The 21120-nt window shown below is 52.4% G+C and overlaps 2 protein-coding genes across 2 annotated transcripts in view; both read right to left on the bottom strand.

Annotated features, from left to right (window-relative positions):
• Positions 1-3: 3 nt before the first annotated feature.
• On the bottom strand, positions 4-13019 carry MAN2C1 (mannosidase alpha class 2C member 1). The gene is made up of 26 exons (XM_030456969.1): positions 12713-13019; positions 12329-12454; positions 11612-11735; positions 10659-10729; positions 10240-10417; positions 9574-9763; positions 9044-9150; positions 8764-8874; positions 8392-8484; positions 7362-7478; positions 7009-7104; positions 6579-6724; positions 6067-6190; positions 5499-5620; positions 4981-5066; positions 4287-4457; positions 3919-4001; positions 3641-3735; positions 3402-3506; positions 3104-3260; positions 2192-2335; positions 2001-2110; positions 1072-1151; positions 804-949; positions 560-663; positions 4-476 (listed from the first exon to the last, which is right to left on the bottom strand). The coding sequence occupies exons 1-26, from the start codon at positions 12802-12804 to the stop codon at positions 359-361; spliced, it is 3096 nt and encodes a 1031-aa protein (XP_030312829.1). The 5' UTR covers positions 12805-13019; the 3' UTR covers positions 4-358.
• Positions 13020-14631: 1612 nt separating this feature from the next.
• Positions 14632-21120, bottom strand: part of SIN3A (SIN3 transcription regulator family member A) — a 30293-nt gene continuing 23804 nt past the window's right edge. Inside the window, exons 15-21 of the mRNA XM_030456966.1 lie at positions 20421-20994; positions 19765-19934; positions 18519-18692; positions 17623-17715; positions 17195-17289; positions 16499-16706; positions 14632-15892 (exon numbers count right to left, since the gene is read on the bottom strand). Coding sequence (XP_030312826.1) covers positions 15662-15892; positions 16499-16706; positions 17195-17289; positions 17623-17715; positions 18519-18692; positions 19765-19934; positions 20421-20994 — 1545 coding nt within the window. The 3' untranslated portion in view covers positions 14632-15661. The remainder of the gene's footprint in view (positions 15893-16498; positions 16707-17194; positions 17290-17622; positions 17716-18518; positions 18693-19764; positions 19935-20420; positions 20995-21120) is intronic.

The following is a 21120-nucleotide window of genomic DNA, read 5'->3' as shown; positions in this document are numbered from 1 at the left end:
CATGTAATTACTCTCTTTACTTATGCTCCCCTTCCACAAGGGCAGTGCAAGAGGCAGGTGAAGGGAGCAGGGAATGGGACATCTTACACTCACTGCTGGGGTCTGCACAAGATGGAGGCTGAGACACAGGAGCCACCTGGGGAAAGATGCTGTCCCCCAAACACAGGGGACAACTGTCCTCCTTTCCTGATGGGTGCTCTCAAGCACTGCTCTCTGATGGCTGTGGGGGGCCAGGGGAAACTGCCTCTCCTTGGAGCCACCACCTTCTTGCACAGGGATGAGGAGAACCTCAGGCTGCAAATTGAGTTCCTGCTGCTGGCCCAGGTTGCTGCCAAGCCAGCAAAGGTGACCAGCAGTGTCACAGCTCCAAGACTAAGAGGAGGGAGAGCACGTGGAAGGGTGTGAAGGAAAGCCTCACACCCCCTGGCTCCAGTGGCAGACAGCCCCCCTTAACTGGCTGCTCCAGCAGGTCACAGCTGGGGAAGAAAACAGTGGGTGAGAGGCTGAAAAGGACCAAGCTCCATCCCCACAGGTGCCCAGCCCTCCACCATGGACTTACAGCATCGCCTCCTTCACAGGGAGGGAAGTCTGGAGCCAGGCCACAACCGTGCTGCCGTGTGCCTCGTACAGCCGAACCACCATGGCTTCAGGTCTGTCCTCAGCCTTTGGGGGACAGACCAGGCAGATGAGACAGGCACATTCTCTCCTGTCCCCCAGGGTACAGCTGATGGTAGCTGAGCAAACTGTGCTCAACAACACAGCTTAACCCCTTCACCCTCCCTGCTTCTGCCCCAGGGACTCACCTGCTTGACAGTCTCCAGCACAACTGCAGGTGAGCTGACAGAAAAGGCACTCCAGGTTGGGCACTGGGCAGAGCTGGTTGGGACCGTGTGAAGGGGGAAATTCAAGTTGTAGGCACACTGGATCACACCAGCTTCCTGTAAGGAGCCTGCAACACAAGTTCCAGCCAGCCTCTAGGCAAGCACAGCCAGACATGCTCACACCAAGGCTCGCCAGAGCATCCTTCACCCTGAGTATCCCCCCAGGACCCAGCTCTGCCCCACCACTCACCCTGGTGAGGCATCACAGCATAGGTGAACTCGTGGTATCCAATGTCTGCCATGGCATCAGGGGACTTAGGTGCTCTCAGCCTAATGCAACAAGAGGTAAGTGAGACCTTCTGTCAGCCTGACACTGTTCCCCTGCCACCCAGTCCAAAGAAGCACTGTGACAAAAGGCCACTGCCTTCTCTTCCCACCGTGAGACTGTGCCCTGAGGTGGAAGAACCATGCTGCTGGTTCCTGCAGACAAGGCGTCTAAGAAGCTACAGTCACCCTTTGAAGGGTGTTTCCCCATGAAACTTGTGGCTGACAGAGTCAAAATGAAATAATTCAGAGTTTCTCTTAAGCTTTGTATACATCCAAAACATTGCCATTCCTTCCCTCTCACTAAGCCTCCCCTCCTGGGATATGTTTTGGACAGCAACAGAAAAAATCATAGAATGGGCTGGGTTGGAAGGGACCTCAGAGATCATCAAGTCCAACCCTTGATCCACTCCCACTGCAGTTCCCAGCCCATGGCACTCAGTGCCACATCCAGGCTCTTTGGAAAGATCTCCAGACACGGAGAATCCACTACTTCCCTGGGCAGCCCATTCCAATGCCTGATCACCCTCTCCAGAAAGAAATTCTTTCTAATCTCCAACCTAAACCTCCCCTGGCACAACTTGAGACCCTGCCCTCTTGTCTGACCCAGTGCAGCAATTGTGGACCTCACCACTCCCGAATTACCTACGAGCATAACTCATAGGAACTGCATGACCCGAGCCAATGCTAATTGCCTGGCACAAGTTCTCTCTGACAGCCAGCCACTTGGACTAACACCAGAATATTCCCTTACTATGATGACTTTAGGACCAGGTGCTGCCTCGACTTCCAGGAGCCACCTCAGAAGGCACAGTGACCGCTGTGTCCCCACCCTCATGGCCCAACCCGACTCACAGTGAGAGGCTGAGGACGTTCCCAAGGGCCGATGCTCCGTATTTGCAGTCGTTCAGCAGTGCCACCCCGAAGCCGTGCTCGGAGAGATCCAGCCACTTGTGAGCCCACACCTGCAGGAAGGACCAAGGGCCGTTCACCACATGGAGCTGCTGCCTCCCTCCCTGGGAGTCCCAGACCACCTTTCCTCTCACCTCAAACCGGGCCCAGTCCCAGGACGTGTTCCGGTGCGTTGGCCGCTGCAGGTGCCCAAACTGGATCTCATAGGTGGCATTTGTGCTCCGGACCTGCACAGGGAACTCCACCTTCAGGAACTTGTGAGCCTCCTTCCACTCAACCTAAATGTGAGCAGCAGAACATCAGCATCACAGGGGGCTGAGAAGCTGCGCTTGTCCCTGGATAAGGCACCCAGGCCAGCCCAGGGATGTTATATAATCAATGTTATATTTGCTAAGCTTCATTCTTGTATTTCAACAAACTTCCTTGCTTTTTGTTTCTCATTTACATCTTTTCCTTACACGCTGCACTAAACTTGCCTAATGAATAATATATATAACATGCATGCAACAGGATCTGCATCATACTGAATGCATTTAAGACACTATGTTTGCTTACATTAGTTTTTCAAATAATGCTTAAAAAGCTGCTGAAAAAAAATGTATGAAAAGCTATCCAGATGCACAAATGGAAACAAGTCTGTGCAACTCCTGAGTTTGTCTCTGCAGGAAAATACATGTGGGAACAGGAAGGAGAATGGGAAACTCGAGTTAGCCTGTAATAGCTGGCCCACTCCTCTTCCCCTATTTACCACAGTTTAATTCCTAAGTATTAAACACACAGGTTTTCATGGTCCTTGCTCTTAATGCCAGCCCAGGTACAAGAAAAGCAAGGTAGAGTCTCAACACAGACGAACTGGTAAGGGTCCCCCTCACCCTCTGGGATCCCCATCCTTGGGCTGCCTCCTCCTGAGGCAGAGGGGGACAGGCAGGGGGGGCTCAAGGGGAGGGAAGAGGAGGGGGGACATAATTCAGATGTGAGGTTCAGCTCCCCAGAGCCCTGCCCTGCCCAACACAGACGTCTGTATGGGGGGCAGCTGCTGTCCAGACCTGGGTCAGGAAGCGGAGGTACGGGGACGTGGCATCCAGGATGATCTCCTGGGTTAAGGTGCTGCTTTTCCCAACCTGCAGAGAGAAGCTGGCACTGCCCCGCAGGCCCCCACCCAGGGTGACGTTCAGAGGCTTCAGCAGCGTTGTCACTGGCTTCCTAGGGAAAGGGATGAAAGCAGAGCGGGGTGATCCAGGTTCCCAAATCCCAGACAGCAGGCACTCGTTTCTCTGGGGTGGATGCTGGGACCGATGGAAAGAACCTCAGAACAGACAAAACCTGTGTGCACTGCCCTGCTACCTGGTTTCCAAGTGATAATCCATCACATCCCATGCATCCCAATACAGGGGAACGTCATCAAAGAGTGCAAACTGGTTGGCACAGCAGCCATCTGCAACTGACTCTCTGGAACAAAGTGGAAGGGAGAAACAGTGGTGTAAGAACTGGCAGTAGTGAGGGTCTTACAGTGAGATAACCAGAAGTGAGATGATCAGAAGTGAGATGATCAGAAGGCCCCAGGAACCAGGGGAGACCCATACCTCTCAGAGCCCACCAGCTGAAGTGAGGTCAGGCGCCCCATTGCATCCAGGCAGACTGCAATCACCCCATTCTCCATGACAACAGAGCCATCCTCCTGGGGGTAAAGGACAGACACGGAGTTCACAGACCTGTAACTGCGGGAGCTGAGGTGGGTGCAAAGTGTCCTGACTGCAAATCCAGTGTGTGGACTTGCTGCATGCTGGATTTCCCAGATTTGTCCCCAGCGAGCCTCTGATGGAGGTTACACTGATCTGAGGACAACCAGCATTGTACTTACCTGCTTCCACACTGTCACAAGCTGAGGGGGCAGCAGTGGCTCCCTCACAATGGTGTAACCCATGCTGGGGACTGTCACCATAGCTGGAAAGCAAAGAAGTTCTCTTCCAGCTTCCAACATCTGCCCCAGACCTAACCATAACTCACATAGTGCTGCCCCGCTGCTCTCAAGTCACACCTAACACCTCCCTTCATACCCTCCCCCTTCTTCATCCATAGTTCAGGGACGACTTGAAGCAGAATCAGCCCCAAGGAGCCATTTGGCAGTAAACCCTCCCCAGAGCAGAGAGAGGCAGAGTATTTCTTTGCTGTCTGTCTCTGCCCCTGTACTAAATTCTGGTACACAAGTTACCACCGTGTTAGACATACCTAAAGTCTCTGCTCCGGGTGGCCCAGACCTGGAGATGACCTCAGTCCGTTCCCAGGGCAAAGTGTTCAACACAAGGGTGCTCTGGGTGCTCCCCACCTCGGGCTGCAGCAGATCCCTGCACAGACCCTGCACAGCTTCCTCCTGCAGCACAGCACCTGCCCTGCGGATCTCTGAGAGATGAAGAGGGCAGGGTTGGACCCAGCCAGGCCACTCCACACATCTCGGAGAGCTTCTGGCACTCTCGTGCCACCTACACACATTTTAGCTACTTCCAAGCTACAACTGCTAGTTATCACTGATATTAATTACTGCTATCTATTAGTAAGTAATTAAGGCTTATAATTCATCTGTTAACTTTGTTATTACATGATTACAACAAGCTATGCCAGCTTGACTGAAAAACAGTGAAGCTATAATAAATAAAAAACCCACGGGCAGGCAGAAGCAAACTGCAGCTCCCACTGTTGCTGGGGTCTGACTATGCCAGCAGCAGGCAGAGAAGTCAGTAAGTCGTGTTGGTTTTTAATCCCTTGGCTCCTCTGCTCATTCCCTGTGGTGTTAGCACTGTTACAGGCACATGCCTGCACAGGCTCTGCCCATGGTACCTGCCAGTTCAGGACTGAACCCTCTGCAGCCCCACCAGGCAGTGTGGCCCAAAGGATGATTGCTTTCCTACCCCAACCCCCTGCCCACCTGTGTAGTATTGCAGGGCATCCTCAACCACCAGCTGGATACAGCTGCCTGGCAAAACATCGTGGAACTGATTGAGCAGCAATAACCTAGAAGAGAAGAGAAACAAGCAGGTGACAGCACCAGAATTTTCTGGCTTACCAAGCCCTGTCTGCAAGACAGGCAGACTTAATAACTACTCCTTAACCCCCCCGCTGGCAAACACGAGAGAGAAGAAGATTTTTTTTTCACCCTTTAAATCCCTTTATGTTAGGACTTGTCCACTGTCATCTCAAACTGCAACCATGGAGAGTAAGAGCTAATTCTTATTAGCTACCAGATATATTGTTCCACCAGTTTGGACAAGACAAATGTGGTGAAGAGTAAGTTGAGGTCAGAAGCTTCCAGCCAGCAGAACAGTGAGGCTCTGGAGTTCAGACTGACTGGTCTAGGTCTGTCAGTGCCCTGACATCAAGGAATGCTCCACAGGCTCAGGATGCTGAGGATGGAGAGTCATAGTCCCAGGAGCTCCCAGCCCTCACCTCCAGAGCTGCTGCAGCTGGCTGGCAGGGTACTGGAAGGTGCTGTCCCGTGCCACAGCCAAGGTGCTGAGTACTTCAACATCGTGGAGTATTCGCTCACACTCCCGATTCCCCTTCTTTATCTGATGTCACAGCAAGGAGACAAGGAAGATGCTCATGAAATGGGTAGCTGGGAGTGTGGGTCTCTCACGCCAGCAGCACAAGCCCAGCCCCAGTGCAGGAAGGGTGGTCTGTTGTAGACATCATGAATTTGCCATTCCCAGTGAGTTATTTTTTTGCCATGGATCAAACAAACTCCCAGCACAGCTTCCCCTGCCTCTGTTCTCATCTTCCTCCCCTTCTTCTGCCTTTTCACCCAAGCTCTGCAACCATCTGATAAAGTGAAGGATGTGGCAGCTACCGACCAAGCTGCTGTGCCCAGGCTTCCTTCACCCCACTGTCCTGGCTACAAGGTGGCTCCCACTGTTGAGATCCAAAGGACACTGGCCAAACCCTGGAGCAGGGGGTAAGAGACTGAGGAGAGCCATCTTCCCAGGGATGGCCATCCCCCTTCCACCTGCACACTCACCTGAGCCTGGGTGGTGTATGTGCCATTGTGCAGCTCGAGGAAGAGCTCTCCCACCCAGGTGCACAGATGTGACGAATCCTTCTCCAGGATGGAAAAGAGCTGGTCAGGAGTGGAGAGCTGAACCCTGTGGGACAAGATGCACAATGAGTGAGGAGCCAGGGGAGAAGCCTGTGCTGGGGTTCACAAGGAACCCTGAGCAGAGAGCTGAGGGCTCGGGAACCCCACACACCCCACACTGTTCCCCCCCTAACTCTCCCCCCACTCCGTGCTACTCTTTCTACCTGTCACAGAGACATTCTTTAGGCAGGGACAGTCTCCTCAGCATCCCGAGGCCACCCCCTGGACCTGTTTTTACAGCCCTTCCCCCTGGATAGGCTCTGTCTCCCTGACACTCTTTCCTAGCCCTTTGCTTGCCCCTCCTGCCCTCCTCCTCCTTCACACACCCTTCCCTTTGGCACTGCTGAAGCCAACCCAGATCCCAGCAAGTGGGAGGAAGGGAGCTCTCCTCTCACCTTGGCAGCCCATCCGTGTCCCTCATTCTCTTCATCCTGTCCAGCATCTTCTGTGTGGGGCCTCCTCCTCCATCTCCAAAGCCAAAGAGGAACGCACTGTGGTTCACATATCCTTTGTCCTTGTTGTTCTTCAGTGTTTTCAGCACCTGGAGGGAATTTTGGACAGCTGCAGTCCCCTGGTGCCCAGCCCCAGCTCCCACAGCTCTACACAAGAAAACCAGGTCAGCCTTTGGGGTGCAAAGCTCTGTCCTGCCCCTCATTCCCACCCCAAATCGGGCAGGGACGCATCTTGGAGGCAGATAACTGATTGCCAGGCACACAAACAGCCTTTGTCCAGAAACACTGCCAGCTATCCTGCTCCCTTCCCAGGCAGTGCCCTCTCCTAGGAGCCACAGATCACTTTACATGCAGTACTGGCAACCTAACCCACCTCCTCCACTTGTCCGTGCATCCCATAGGAGTCACCAGGGGGGAAATGGGTCAGGACTCGGGAACCATCGATGCCTTCCCAAAAAAAGGTGTGATGCTGGAGGAAAGACAAAGGAAAGCATGGGGAGAGTTGCAGGCAAGGAGCCCAGCTGGGATCTCTACCCATGTCCTTCCTCTCCCCTAAAGCCTGGCAGGACATTACTGCCACCATAAAGCTGGTGGCTTCCAGGAGGAGACCATGTGTTTGCTGAGCTGAAGGACTGGCTTGACCCGTGGAACCAACAAATCCAGCCCTGTAGCCAGCCTCCAGCAGCCCCAAGTCCATCCCCTGGGAAAAAGGGGGGCACAGCTCACCGGGAAGGTGTTCACCAGGTTCCAGCTGAGCTTCTGTGTGAGGAACCGCCTGATCCCACAGCCACGCATCAACTGGGGCAGCTGGGCTGAGTATCCAAACGTGTCTGGGAGCCAGAACTGGGAGCAGAGGGAGAGACACACACGTGGGTCACACTGGGCACAAACCATAGCCTGAGCTTGGGGAGGGTTTCTTGTCAGTCAGGCTCCAAGTCCTTCTTGCAGAGGGAGCAAGGTGTGCTAGACACAGATGGCTGCTGGAAATGCAATTCCACAGGCAGGAAGCAGTCCCAGAGATTCCTGGAGTGTGTGGGGGATAATGTCCTAACACAGCTGGTGATGGAGACGACCAGGGAAGGCTCTCTTCCTAGACTTACTGTTTGTGAACAGAGAGGGACTAGTGAGAGATGGGAAGGTTGGTGGTTGTCTTGGACAAAATGACCATGAAATGGTTGAGTTTTACATTCTTAGGGAAGTAAAGGGGGAGGTCAATAGCACAACCTCCTTGGACTTCCAAAGGGCAGACCTTGATGAGTCTAGAAGACTGGTCAGTGGTGTCTCTCAAGGACAAAGGCTGGATATTAGGAAACATTTTTTCACTGAAAAGATTGTCAAACATTGGAACAGTCTGCCCAGGGAAGTGGTGGAGTCAGCATCCCTGGAGGTATTTAAACAGTGTGTGGACCTGGTCCTTAGGGACATGGTTTAGTGATGAGCTTACAGGGTTGGTCAAAGGTTGGACTGGATGATCTTGAAGCTCTCTTCCAACCAAAGAAATTCTGTGATTCTGAACCTGGACTTAAAACAAGGAGCAGTTCTAGAGACCTGCCAGGGATCTACAGGCAATATAACCACAGGCTGGGGCTCTGCATGGGAAATTAGTTACTCATCCCAGCTTTAGCTGCAAAGAGCAAGCCAGCGTGAGGCATCTGAACATTCTACCTGAAATGGAAACCAGAGAGAAACCCTCACAGCTAGCAAGAGGTGGAAGGAGAAGGTGTGGAAGGAAGGCAAGCTGGGAAAGAGCAAGTACCTCTGAGCAGAGCCGTCCAAACTGCTCCTGGAAGAACCGCTGTCCCTGCAGGAACTGCCGCACCATGGACTCCCCACTGGGCAGGTTACCATCCTGGGGTGAAGCACAGGGAGCCCAAGTCAGGAGCTGGGGAAGGGGGGGGCTCCAGCAAGCATCCCATTCCCACCCGCTGACCTGGCAGATCACAGGGAGGATGTGAACAGAGCTCCAGACCAAAGCCCATTTCTCTGGGATTGAGACAATTTGGGAGAGGGATGGGGGGTTTGCTAGGCTAGACACAGCAGACAGCTTCTGCCTTCTGGGCCCAGAGACCAGGCAGGCCCAGCAAAGACTCTGCTCTCCCCTTCCTGGGGCAGAGGGCACTGCTCTCACCATTTCCACCCAGGTGCCTCCGACAGGGATGAACTGTCCCTTGGCCACAAAGTCCTGAATCCGCGCGTAGAGCCCAGGGTACACGCTTCGTACCCACTCGAACTGCTGCGCCTGCCAGAGCACAGGAGATCAGCCTCAGCTCCCACCACCTTGCTCCACACCCTCTCCTTCCTTTCCCCAGCTGCACAGGATGCTCCCCAGTCACCCCCCTCCAGGCCACCCCAATCCATCTCGTTTGGGGTCGTGCTGGAGGTGAGGTCCCCGGAGGGAGATGGCTCACCTGGGAGCAGGCGAAGGTGAGTTCTGGATTGTGCTCCATCAGGCGGATCACTGTCACCCAGCTCCGAGCACACTTACGGATGGTCTCCTCATAGGGCCACAGCCAGGCTGTGGGGACAGACATGTGGCCCCACCACTGTTATTAATGAGCACAAGCTCCTTTAGGAATTTTCCTCTGCCGAGGAAAATGCTGCTCCTTGGCTAAGTGTTTGGCAGCAGCACAGCCTGGGGCCCTCCAGCTCCTCCTGCTGCCATTCTATTGAAACCCCTCCAGGGACTGGAAACTAGAAGTCAAACAAGCAGAAGACAGTGGCCTGTAATTCATCCTTCACCACCAGCCCCAGCAGTGTTCCCAATGGCACCACTAACCAGACACGTTCTCCTGCCTCGGTGACAGACCAGCTGTATGGCAGCACTGAGGTCCTTTTCCCTTTCCTCGGGGCACAGTAACCAGGGGCTGGAGCTAAAGGGCAGTGAGCTCTGCCCTTGGGCCTCCAGGTCAGTAGAGAGGGAAGGCTGTGCTGCTCTCACCAGAGTCAATGTGGCAGTGCCCCATGGCATGGATGGTGTGCTGGCTCTCGCCGTTCCTCTGGCTGAAGATCTCTGCCGCCAGGTCCCGGGCAGCAGGGAAGGTGGAAGGGTCCATAACATCACACACGTTGACCATCTGGTTGGCAGTGTACAGTGCCTGGAAACTCCTCTGGTCTTCCTCCCCGAGGAGCTGGGGTTGGGAGTGATAACAGTTTGAGTCAGAGCTCAGCACTTCCTCTGGCTCAGAGCAGTTCTCTGTACCAGCTTGGATGCCACCTGCCTCTGGGACAACCTGGTACATCCTTCCAACACCTGATTCTGCCAGCAGTGCCAGCTAAACAGCCTGTCCCAGCTTCACAGACACAACTGATGCCCTTGCTCATGTGCCTTCTAAAGCCAGGTTACATACACTCCCACCCCAGGGGGCTCTGGTCTGACAGATCCTGCCTTGGAGCAGAAAGTGTGAGGAAACCACCTGTGGCTTTTCTCTGTCCACTTTTCTCCCACTCTAGACAATGTCAACGGTGCAAAAGCAGCAGGAGGAAGTTTTTGCTCCTCCACAGCCTCCTGATGGGAGGAGACAGGTCAGGTGGGAGAAGGAGATAAAATGAAGTTGTTGAAGGAGGTGGAAAGGCTGAGAGAAGGGAAGAGAATAAGCTCACACACCTTGGCCATGTCCAGCAGTATTTCCAGATCTACCAGCAGCTCATAGACATCCCTGTTGAAGACGACCAGCTCAGCCTTGCTCAGGGTGAACCTCTTCTCAGGGTCTGGAGGAGCAATCATACTACCCTTGCCAGCCCCAAAGAGGCCATTGCAGGCCAGCTCCACATACAGCATCAGGCTGGAGAGCAAAACCAAACCATCAGGGAGCAGATCACAAAGAACCAGCCAGGAAAGTCCATTCCCCTCCTTGTGGTGGGACTAGCCCAACCCAAACAGCAGACAGAGCCCCTGAATGCCAGATCCTTCTTGGGAAGGATCTATCCTGGACACAGACAAGGATGTTTCAGTTTGGTCTCTTGGCTTCAAACCTCACAAAGCTTTCCCAGTGGTGGGGGTCTCTGGCCAGGCTGAGCACTCACCTGTGGGGCTCTGTCTCCTTCAGGCTGCTCGTCAGGATGTAGCTGGTCTTCTCACCCTCCTTGGTCAAACCCTGCAGGGGAAAATGACACATTTAACACACAGCTTCAGAGGTCCATGGCAGCAGGCTGTGTGGACAGGACAAGACACATCCATCTGGATGTGCTCCTACAGCCCTTGGGACAATGCTTGCCACAAGAACAGCCAGCACAGAAACTGCTGCTGCCCCAGCAATAACACAAACCCTGTGGGAACCACCTCAGAGCAGGACAAGGCTGAAAAGAGGTCACCTGAGCCATTCCACACACCCCCAAAAGCAGAACTAAAGATGACATGTAACAAGAGTCTGTCACCATTCCTCACAAAGATGGAGATCCCCATCTCAGGCCCTGTGCTTGCACAGGCTTCTTCCATGACAGGTTTGCTAACAACCTAAGCAAGGCATTTGCAGCTGTTAGAGGTTTGCAGCCCAGAATTTTAATTCCTGACAGTGGTTAACCTCTAGAAAAGACTCAAACCCACCACCAGCAGGCTTTCTTTTCAGGACTGAACTTTGAAAATAGCCCATAAGATCCTCTGAGATCTGACAGTACAGCATGGGAGTCCACGAGCACAGCCCTGTCTCCCATCCCACACACACACGGATTCTTCACAAACATAACCCTCCTCTGCACAGCAGGTTGTCTTGTGTTTACAGACAGCTCTCCTATTGCCTCAGAGACTACTGCTCGAGGTTAAAAAACCCTATAATGATGTATCCATCTCTTTTTGTTCACGACCACACAGTCTAGACCTCCATTTGTTGCTTGCTGACATGTAGGGGTTACTCTGTGAGTGCATAAGAAGCAGGAGGAGGTTCTTCTCCTGCCCCACTGCAGAGGGGAACGGAGATGACTGCTCTGCAGGACATGGGGTACTGGGCACAGCTGCCACACCTCAATCCACGTCTCCTTACCTGGACTGGCTGGGCATCTCTCCACACCATGCCCTCCCCATCGCTCTCCCAGATAAAGTGCACTTCCCGTCCTGCCCACGCTGTGGGGATGCTCAGCTCTACCTTGAACCAGCACGTCCCCCACCTGGAAGAGAGCAGGCAGCAACTTCATCCCACCATGAGACTTTCTCTTGCGGGAAATTGTAGTTTGCCAGAGTCTCCATCGAAAAAAGCAGAGTGGGGGCAGCTCACAGCCCTTACAGCAGGCTGGTGCCCAGGCTGCAAGGAGGCACAACAGGGCCAGGAAGCTCAGGCAGTGGCACACAAATGCCATGGTGATGGCCCCAGCCTACCTTCTTCGGGAACCCCAGGGAAATGGACAGCAGATGGTGTCTTTGACCACTGCTAGGAAAAAAACCCAACATTCTCCCAGCCCTGACCAGGAACACACGTACTGCACAGAAGCAATCATCAGAGTCACAACCATGAACACAAGCTCTGGGCAGAAAGGCTCAAAGAACCTGGCTCTTTACTCTCCTTGGACACAGACACAACTTGGTCTGTCTCATGAAATCTCCCCAAGGGCTTCTGGGCAGACACCTTCTACTCAAAACCCTGCAATAGGGAAGAGGATTTTCATCTCATTTCTTGGTGATTGAGAACTTGTGAGGCTTCACGCACACAGGAACCTCCATCCCCACTGTGCTGCTGATGGGACCTCCGAGACCTGGTACTCACAGGGGCCCGAAGGAGTCTCCCACTTGAGCCGGTCTGAAGTCCTGCTCGACAGCCTCATCGTAGGGGATGCGCCGGGGGGCCTGGAAGTAGGAGAGCGATGCCACGGGGCACCGATCCCCAAAGAGCCTGCAGAGGGAGACGGCCAGGACACTATTACTAAAGTCCTGGGGGGGAGGAGGGGGGTTCAGAGCCCACTCTGCTCCCCAGCACGGCCCCTCCATCCACTCCCTGCAGCAGACGGGTTCTGCCGACTCTCCCGCAGCATCCCCCGCGCCGGGTGGCAGCCGGGAGGTGCGGGGTTGCTCTGTTCACCCCCAACCCCGCAGCGGCCACCTCTGGAGGGGAGGGCAGTGGAGCTGGGGCACCGGGCAGGGAGCTGCCTACCTGCCCCGCAGGTTGCAGTCGGTGAAGTAAGTCTCGGAAAGGAACTTCTCCACCCGCTCCAGCACCGTCCGCCGATGCTTCAGGGCGGCCATGGCAGCCAGAACGCGCAGGCGCCCAACTCTGAACCGGGCGGTACCGGGGCCGGGCAGGGAGGAAGGGAGGGAGGGAAGGAAGGAAGGGCCAGGTTCCCACCGCCCCTTTGGTTCCTCCTGTAGGGCTTTTCCGGCTCGGGGCTCGGTGCCGTGCCCGTCTGGCCGCACTGCGGGTTTCCTGCGTTCGGTGTCGGCCCGGCCTGAGGAGGGGGCGCGGGGCAGCAGGGAGGCTGAAAAGCAGCGGCTGGTTCCGCCCCCGCCGAACTCGGAACCAGCCAGCGAGTGGGAAACCGGAGGCAGGACCCAAGCACAGGTGTGAATCTCGCAGAACCTCATTTTCCCGACCCTTCTTTGTCCCGCAGAAGAGCCCTAAAAACTTCATGGTGCGTGGTCAGGAAGTAAGGAAGGATGGATCCGTAAGATGAAGTTTAGCCCTGGTATTTTAATAGAAACGCACTACAGTCAAGTTCACAACATTGGTGCAAAAATCACACGGATAGTGGGCTGAGGAGCACATTACAGAACACAAAAACCAAGTTCAAATCGAAAAAATCCCCAAACAGAACCAGCCCTCCCTCCCCCCCCCAGATCTCTGCTGATGTACAGGTCGGGAGCAGAGCTGGGGGGTGCAGGGAGGGTTCCCACGGGGGTATCCCAGGAATCCTGCACTCCTGGACACGCAGGCACGGGCTCCTGGGACAAGACACCCACCGAGCAGCTTCCATGTCATTTCCAAGCTGGTCCAAAGTCTACATCTCACCCAAGATACTTTGCTTCCAGAGCACCTCGAGCATACGACGGTGGGAAATTGAGAGTGGGGGAGCACCAGGGAAACCTTTGGAATGGAAAAGGACAGGCAGGAACCCCTTCCTGCCCGGAGGAGAAACAAGGAGGGTAATTTATTGCTGGCCAGCTGTGAACATTTCTCGTTGGGTTCACCCTCTTTCCCTCTCTCCACAGGAGGCTCCCGTTCCTGATCTGCTGCCAAGGAGTAGTGGCCCCCCGGGCCCGTGCTCCCACCCCATCTCTCTGGCAAGGCAGGCATCACTCCTCCTCTCCCCACGGAAAGGAGGAGCTCCAGTGCCAGGAGATTACCTGCTGTCTTGGAAGAATAAATCCCTGGGAAAGATGTGAGCAGCTTCCCTAGAGCCAAAGATGGTGGAAGCTGCTTGGGGGTCCCTCAGGACTGGCAGCACAGGTTTGTGCAAGGAAAGCTGCCTCCTTTGAGGAGGAAAGTCAGTGCAGACTTTTTTTGTTTTTTAAAATCAGAATCTTGCCCTCGTGTTTTAATTATCTGCCAGGGCTAAGCTTCTGTACTTAAAAAAATATATCCCTTATGTGGCTTTCAGGTGTGAAATGTTCCGGGACCCACCCCATCCCTTCACACACACTGCACTCAGAGTGGCTCCACCCAGAACAGGTTTGGTGCTTCTGATGCTGTTTTCTCCAATACTGAGAGGGAAAAAAAAGACATCAGCTCAAGCAGCCCCAAGCTAAGTAGCTCAGCAACACTTCCCAAAGTGAAGGTTCTTGGAGCTGGAAGACAAGGTGGATACAAATTACCCACCAGGAAAAAAAAAACCAAAAATTAAAGACATTTAAAATTATATAACATGTATTTATATATCTTAACAGACTGCTTAGACCTCGGTTTGTGTTAACCCCCAAACACACGCGCTGCCTCTGCTTTTTCCTCTCAGATTGTGAAGCAAATCATATAAAATGGTCAGATGCACCCCCCCACCCTCCCCTTCGCCACCCCACAAACTGCACCGCTGCCTCTCGGACCAGGAACAGGGCTGTGGGTGAGCGAGCGTCTTCCTCCAGTTAAGAACAAAGACATTATTTTTTATTTACAAAAAAAGGAGAAAAAAGTTTCCACACAAAAGCACTACAATGATAACTCCCTTTGGTAAAAAGTGTAATAAATGTCTCCATCGGTCTGTCTGCCGGGACTAATTCTCAAGCCACCTGGTACTATGGTACACAAGAAGCTAGTACAGTTATGCTAGCACATCAAGCATACTTCTTTTAATTAAAAAACAAAACAAAAACCAAACCAAAAAAAAAAAAAGCCCAAAACGAAAAAAAAAAAAAAAAAAAACCCCAAAATTGACAATTTGTACATTTATTTACAAAAAAAAAAAAAAAAAAAAAAAGGAGGGGAACGTTAAAATCGTGTTGTTCTCTGTTGTGTGTGTGTACGGACATGTGTGAAAAGCTGGTGCATGGCACTAGGAGAGACTAGTAAACAAGCAGGTACAAAAAATCCAAAAAACCAAACCAAAAACAAAAAAACCAACCAACCAAACAGTTCCACTGGCACTAGAAAGGACAGACCGATCTGCACGGGGCAAGTCCAGCCTGGGAGGGAGGAGAGGGAGGCAGAGGAGCCCAAGGTCTGCTCCGTGGGGCTGCCCCACGGCCCTGCAAAGGGAGGAGAATCCGGTGGCAACAGGCACCTGGGGATTTCGGGACACATCCAAGCGGTCCGGCGGTGGAGAGACCCCGGTTCTCTTCCCTCACTTCTCAGGGGCCTCTGGGGAGTCAAAAGCCTCAACACTGCTGGTGTGTATGAGCTCGTTGTGTTTCTCTGGGATGGCTCAGTTCAGAGAAGGGGCCTTGCCGCCCTCTGGGGACGCGTGCCCAAGTCCAAGGGCCGGTGGCCCGCAGTCCCAGCGGAGATCCGTGTCCCAGCAGGGCATCCTGCTGGTGACAGGTTGTACCAGCCACGCACTAGTCAAGTGGCCATGTTACGGAGATACACAGTGAGGGGAGGAAGGCATCCTCCTCCTCTCCTCGATGCGCGCACACACACACACACGTCTCCCGGGCTCTTCCCTCGCCCCAGGGAGCTTTACGGTGTCTTGAATATCGTGCCGTATTTGACACGGTACTTGTTAATGCTGACAAAGTGCAGGGTCTCTGTGTCACAGGTGGTGGTGCAGGGCACCAAGCCCTCCAACCCTTCGCCCATTAGCCACTTGCTTGTCTCGGCTGCCATTTCACGGGGCACGTGCTCCTTGGTCCATTTGTCCACCCAGGCCTGGAACCGCTGGTGCAGCCGCTTGCTCACTCTTTCGTGGGACTACAGAAATGGGAAAAGGTGTTAGGAAAAAGGCAGCTTCAGCCCCCAGACTGCAGCATTATGCAAAGCTTGGCTGCTGGTTGACACAGCCGGGGGGCTCAAGAGCCTCGGGGAAATTATAACACAGCTCCCGCCCCTCATTAAGAAGAGGAAAAACTGATAATGGCCCCCAGGCCTCCTCTGTGAGGCAATGACAGTGGCAAAACAAACTCAAATACCAAAAGGTTTCTTCTCTTTGCTTTAATACAGCAGCTCTGAGACTGGGGATGCAGTACATCCCACAGAAGCCCAGGACAGAGCAAGTTCAACATGCTTTACACACATCAGGGGACCCAACTGCTATGGAAAATGGGAGAACAAGGTCAGGTCTAAAAGGTTTGAGAGCCACTGGACTAACAGAAGCATCAGGAGAAGAACAACTGAGCACACATGTTCAGTAAGAGCATCTGCTTAAGGAAGGTAAAATCCAGGAGAGATGGTTTAAAGCCATGGCTGGAGGGCCATGGCTACAATCATAACTGAAAACAGCAAACAGAATTGAATTTCAAGAGTTAAACTTATTTTATGACTTGTTTTACACAGCCCAGTCCTTCTGCTCAATCCTACCTGCTGAGCTCGCAGCAGAGCGGTCCTCCTGTACATGTAATCCTCCGATTTGATCACGTACACCATCTTATAGGAGTTCAATTTGAATTTACACTCCAGTTTGTCCAAGCTCTCCACGTTCTCCATGGACTTCTTACTGTTTCCTTCCTTCCCTTCCTTCTCCTGCTGTTCCCGACCACGCTGACACTTACGGATCCGCCTCAGATTCCTGCAAACCAGAGAAACCCTCTTGGAATTAGTGCTCACCCTTCTAGCAGTAGTAGGCTGGGTGTATCTGGTGGGTCTCTGCTGGCCCCTCAAAGCCTGGCAAACAGCTTGGAGCACAACTGCCCATTGCAGTCACTCAGGCTCAGACCCCTACAACAAGCCAGCCCACTGGGTTGATCGTATTTCTGAAATTATTGTGCAACCAACGCTCATGAAAAGCCCTGAGGTGGCACCCACTGTTTTCAGGTAGAGGGTAGCCAAGGCAGGGCTGCTGAAACACCAACCCAGCGAGTCCCCAGCCCTCTCCTCCACCATGTCATCTCTCAGTCACTGGGGAGAAAGAGCCTGGGGTGGACCAGGCTTTTAGTATGACTCTGCACCACGCTGCTGGGGAAATGATTTCAAGACAGCAGCGTGAAGGAGCGCAGTGGCTCTGCCCCCTATGTCAGGTACAGCCCATCAGGTAGGGTTCAGGGCACAGCCTCTCACCTTGGCAGGAAGACAGGTTTCTGGGCTAGGTGCTCCCGGAGCTCAGGGGAGGTAGAATCGGAGTTGACGTACCGCTCCACGTAGTCTGACCAGCGCTGGAAGAGAGCAGAGAGAAAACATCAGCCACTGCCTTCCCACCAAACAACGTGGGACAGCTAAGGAGGCTAAGCTGGAAGTTATACAGATGAATACATGGTCACCTTTGAAGGCTCCACGTATCTTCCTCCCCAAAAGCATGTGCAGCATTTCTCTGTATGGTTTTGAGGGGTTTCTAATACAGAATAAGCCAAGAGGGATTTGCCTGCTCACACCACTGAAAGCTTTATGGTGTTTCCTCAATCGCTTCTTTATTGCTTCCCCCACAACAAAAGTCAACTGGACAGCCTCGTCCAGTGCATTTTTGAGCTCTCTGGACAAGTTGCTCTTACCTCTGCTTCTACAGGGTCATCAGAGTTCTCCTCTTCTGTGTCCAGCAGTTCAATAGTTAACTGAACTTGACCTCTGCTCTGAATGAACATCAGCTGTAAAGAAAAGGCAGGAAGGACTTCAGTGAGAAGATTCAAACAGGAAAAAAAAAACCCTCCACTTCTACCTGGGGCAGAGGGAGTATGAACCAAACTGGCACAGTTTTAAGGAAAAAAAGCTGTGCTTCCTGCATGCCAGATAGCAAAGGGAAAACACCAGCCAAACAGCACAATGAGGAACAAGAAAGTTTAAAAGATTTTTGGAAAAAAAAATCTTTTTGTTGTTGTTTCTGGAGTTGTGTGAATCTTCCGTGAGCTCTCCAAAAGAAATTAGAGTGCAAGAGAAGAGAGATGATGAATACAGGCTTTTATCCAAAGTACTTTACTTGCTCAGAAAGGGCATTTCCTGGACTTCAGGCATGGATCTGATGAGGGCAGGGCACCAGATTTATTTAGCAATATCAGCAGTGACTTCGTACCCAGTCAGTATTAGGAGATGTCCCCCCAGTCGACAAAGTTTGAGACACAAGAGAAATGGGAGCACTTGGGACAGAAAATTAAAAAGTGGTGACAGCAGAACAGCTGATGTGATATGACCCAAAGATGCTGTGGAGCACAAGGGATATTCATTGCTGTCACAGGAAATCTCTTTCTCCTTGAAACCCCATTTCCAAGAGGTGCTTACAGAAGCATTAATCTATGTGCCAAAAGTACGGGGACCAAATAATTTCCAGCTTCAGAGCACAGAAAGCCCTCAGGGAGCTCTTGGGTGCAAGGATTCTTTTTTCAAAGGACTGGTGCCTCTCCCTGCTTACAAGGCAGCCCCCTCACTGTTTGCATGGCTTGCTGCCTGGCTGTACCTTGAAGCAGTTCTCCTCGGACATGAGCTGCTCGGCTTTGCGCTGGTAGGCGGCCTCCAGAAGGGTACGAGAAGACTGGGAAGCCAGCAGACCTCCTGTTGCCCCGTTGTTGTTCTCTGACAGGTAGAGGTCTGTCACCTGCACGCAGATCTCATCACTCACTATGTGCTGAAGCTGCAAAAAAGAAGACAGGGAAAGTGTTCCTCACGGAGTCTGCTACACGCACACATCAACGAAGAACAGAAAGAAACAAAGATTGAATCATGGGTTTAAGCCAAGAAAAAAAAAAGGGCTGAAAAAGCATGAGTTTAAGGCTAGATTTTTAGTAGCTTCTTCCAGATGCAGACAGTGTCTTCTGCTATAGAGAAACAACTCTGCCTTATCTTTAAAAAAAATTAGCAGGTGGCAAAGTACAACTACTCAGAAAAATCCTCTGGGCAGGGAACAGCCTGATCAGCAGCAACAGAGGAGGAGCTACAGAATTGTGACATGCTCCATCCCTTCCAGAGCAAGGGGCTGGCTGCTGCTGTGTCTGAGGAGAGGGGTGGGAAATGTAGTATCAAATCCTTATTCTGTACAAGTTTAAAAATCAAGAGTGGCTTGGCTGTCTTTTCAATCAGTTAATCTCTGGACTGAAGTACAGCACTTCTGAAAAGCAGCTCTACCCTTCTGAAAGAGGAAAGGCCTTTCAAGCCTTCCCGTTCCCAGCCTCTTTTGTCAGTTTTTGTTCTTTATGGTACAAAAAAGAATTTTTCCCTTGGTCACACTTTCTTCCTATGAGCCCAATAAAAAGGACTAGAGTTTAACAGCCAAAAGGAGCTACTCAAACGGGCAGATGAAAGAGACAAAGCTTTTTAGAAAAGGCATGTGCTGCTCCTACAATGCTGGCAAAAAGAAGTTACTTGAGTGCCATTTAATTCTTTTTTTTTTTTTCCCAAAGTTAAAGCAAAACAAGTCTGGAGACACTTTGAAATGGAATACTTCTACCTTAAAACTTCTGGAAAACAAATGGGGAACTCTGTGTTGAGAGAGGATATTCTCAACAACTCAAAATACACCAGAAATCACTTGTTATCATATCTCCTCACACCAGTGCTAGAGCTGAGTTAAAAACACACAGAATTTCCCCTCTTATCTCTGAAATTCCCCACTTAGGTGTACAACCCCCCTTCCAGTGCAGTCCTGGGCGAACAACCTGGCTCCTTCCCCAGCCCACCTTCCCCCCCCAGGCAATGCCAGCAGTCACCTGTCTGACGATGCTCTGGATCAGCTTGTCCATGGTGAAGGCAATGTAGGCGTGAATGGTGAACATCTCACGCAGGGAATCCTCGTACTGAGACGAGTCCATGTTCCCATCCAGGAGGTTGCGCACCATGTCCAGGAAGGCCGGGTAATAATCCTCAACATCAATGTCCACTGCAACGAGGGAGAAGGGGAAGGAGATGAAGGCACCGCCCCAAGGAAGGGAGCTTTGAGTTCTGGTCCTCAGGCCACCCATTCAAGGTGAAGAATTACTGGAATAAATTTCTCTTTTATAGGCATTTAAATGAGTCCTTTGGAGGCCACAGGTACTTTCGTAATCTCTCTAGCTCTGGCCTCCTCCATAAGCTTGTGGTTTTGGAAAGACTTTTAAAGAACGTTTTAGCTTAGGATCTCAAGGATACCTTAGATATGCAAGTGTAAAATGAATGTTCTTATGAAATAACTGCTGCTTGTTACCCTTCTGCTGTCCGAGTCCCACATACCCAACACCTCCCCATCTCCTCCCTTAACTCAGTGCTGCCCAGGGACAACAAAAGATGTCCCCATCCTAAGGGTCACAGCTGTAACATCCCTGAAGAGACCGCTAGGAACACAAGTATCTTCCCTCCCCAGCCTCCCCCCCCAGCAGCAGTCACTCACTGGGCTCCTTCAGCCGCAGCTGGATGGCAGGACTGTCACTTTTGTCTCTCTTTATGCCCAGCACTTCCCTCTCCCACTCCCTTTCCCGCGTCTCCTCTTCGATCTGCCGCTCGGCCTGGGTGCAGATCCGCAGCAGCCGCAAGCAGAGGATCTGATGCAGCCTCATGAAGATGTACCAGTTGCTGTTCACGTAGAAGAGGTTGTAGACCTCATCCATGCCCCGCAGCTTCTGGGCCGTTGTGTTGTTGAACATCAGCTTGGTTTTGGGAGGACTGCCCCCGACACCATTGTGCTTTTTCGCAGCCCCAGTAGCTTCATCCACATCCATTTCCTCTTCTTCCTCCTCTTCCACATCCGAGAGTTCACCTCGCTGAGCAAACAGGAGGTCTGGAATGAAGTGATACATGATCTGCTTGATTTTGTATTTGTCCTCTTTCTGGATTCCTGTCTGCCGCTTCACGTGGTGGATGATGAGAGAGGCAGCATCTTCCAGGATCTGCTTGTCTTCATAGGCTAGCGAGAGGTGTGGGCCTGTGGGGACTCCAGCATTGTCTTCTGAAGCTTGCTCTTGCCTCTATAAATGAGAGAAAAGGCACAAAAATTAGGCCCAGACACCTCTCTCCACCACAGACCCTTTCAGAAAGCTCTGCCAGTGGCACAGACTTCTGCTCTCAGGGGGCAGAACAGGAGGAACAGGAAT

Source organism: Calypte anna, chromosome 10 (assembly GCF_003957555.1).
Source record: "Calypte anna isolate BGI_N300 chromosome 10, bCalAnn1_v1.p, whole genome shotgun sequence".
NCBI classification, from domain to species: domain Eukaryota; kingdom Metazoa; phylum Chordata; class Aves; order Apodiformes; family Trochilidae; genus Calypte; species Calypte anna.
The sequence above is the reverse complement of the archived record's forward strand: the minus strand, read 5'-3'. Positions and strand labels throughout refer to the sequence as shown.